Source organism: Aplysia californica, unplaced genomic scaffold (assembly GCF_000002075.1).
Source record: "Aplysia californica isolate F4 #8 unplaced genomic scaffold, AplCal3.0 scaffold00551, whole genome shotgun sequence".
In the NCBI taxonomy this organism is placed as follows: Eukaryota; Metazoa; Mollusca; class Gastropoda; order Aplysiida; family Aplysiidae; genus Aplysia; species Aplysia californica.
In genome coordinates, this window is record NW_004797821.1 from 476,712 (window position 1) to 478,407 (window position 1,696).

At 44.5% G+C, this 1,696-nt stretch overlaps 1 protein-coding gene across 1 annotated transcript; it reads right to left on the reverse strand.

Moving 5' to 3' along the window:
• Positions 1-253: 253 nt before the first annotated feature.
• LOC106012887 lies at positions 254-1,550 on the reverse strand (the record flags this gene model as incomplete). Its single annotated transcript, XM_013087143.2, is given in 1 exon segment — positions 254-1,550. A coding segment is annotated over 1 exon segment (524 nt), but the record flags the coding sequence as incomplete, so codon positions are not given.
• Between the last annotated feature and the right edge of the window lie 146 nt (positions 1,551-1,696).

The following is a 1,696-nucleotide window of genomic DNA, read 5'->3' on the forward strand; positions in this document are numbered from 1 at the left end:
ACACACACACACACACACACACACACACACAAACACACACACAAATACACACTCTCTCTCTCACACAAACACAAATACAGCATCCACTGAAAATAAAGATTTGATTTCACGTTTAAAAAACAGAAACGAATAATATTCACCCTTTGCTTCCCGTTCTATGTCTATATGGCAGGACAATATTATTTGCTAACGATGTGTATTACGGATAAGAAGCAAAAGTGTTAATGCAAGCAGTGAGCAAAATTCTATTTTATATCGCGGGTGATTGGAGGCGACACTTGTAGGTCCTGCTTCTGTGCAATTGCTAAATAATAATTGTTTTCTCTTTAGCACTTCAACACTCTCTTTCACTTTCATAAACTCTGTTTTTCGTTGCCACGCTAGATTAGAAAAGTAAAATAAAGGAAAAAAGCAAACAAAAAAAAGCCCTACATATTCATTGCAGAAACAGAAAGTCACAGACATACAATTATTCTATACGGATATGTTTTTTTTTCTTCATGTGCAACCCTCACAAGTTTATAAAGCTTAAAAGACACTCAAGAGAAAGCAGCATAGCCTTTACACTTTATCCGACGTTATCTAGATTCAAGAAAATTTAAGAAAAACGACATCTTTTTTTGTTCTCCTCCAGTTTGTGCTTCACACGAACTTGAAAACGCAGCTGGTGAACAGGCTCACACTCAGAGCTGATGTTGCTTTTTACAAAAATGTAGAGGTCTTTTACGCCCTCATCGAGAGAGTTGAGATCTGTAACACTCTTATTTTCCTATAGTTGCTGCAGTGTAGAGCCCAGTTGTCCATACGCAACTCTCAATTCGCAGCCATGAGCAGCAATGTCTGATGACGTCATCAATATCTGAGCACCCTCCTGTCCTGGTTCATTCACAGAGAAATAATTACGTGTCTTAGGGTAGTCCCTTCATGTCTCATACACACTGTTTGACTGCAGCTTCTATCGTATCAAGCGCGACGTAAAACAGCCTACTTCCTTTAGCTTTCTAAATATTATTTTAATAACATCTATCACGTTACCCTGACGGCTACGAGAGTATCCACAGTTCTTGACGACGTCATCAGATGTTTTGCAACTAGTGTTACGAACACAGAGAGGAACATGGCGGCGCACCGCTTCCAGTTCCTCCCCTGCGCATGCGCCCCGACGGCAGCGTTCTCCGGTCCCTTCACAGCTCCAGGCTTTTCGGGCTCAGGCGGGCCCTCTGGCTTCACATCCGGTTTGGAGCTGGGGTTCGACACTTTGCTGGGGTCGTCGTTGTTGCTTCTGTTGACGATCATGGGGTTGTAGGTCACGTAGCGACCTCCAGAGGTCGGGGGTCCTGTGCCGTAGATGCCGTCGTAGAAGTCTGACGTGCGGTGATTAGGTCGCGGGGTGACGTCCAGCCCGGAGGGGGTGGAGAGCCGCGGGAACACTACGATCTGCTGGCACTGCATGTTGTTGTTCCGGAGGATGGTGAACTGTGCCTGGAGCAGGTCAGACTTGATCACGCGATTCTTCTCGAACACGAACGTGTCGGCCGCTTTCAGGACCTGTGGTGGAATAGTAGGGAAATGGTATAGGTTTAACGCCCCTATCAACACTTTTAGGTTATACAAAAAGCAGGACCTCAGAGTTTAACGTCCTTTTTCGATAGGACCGAGCCATATCTATCTATCTATCTATCTATCTATCTATCTA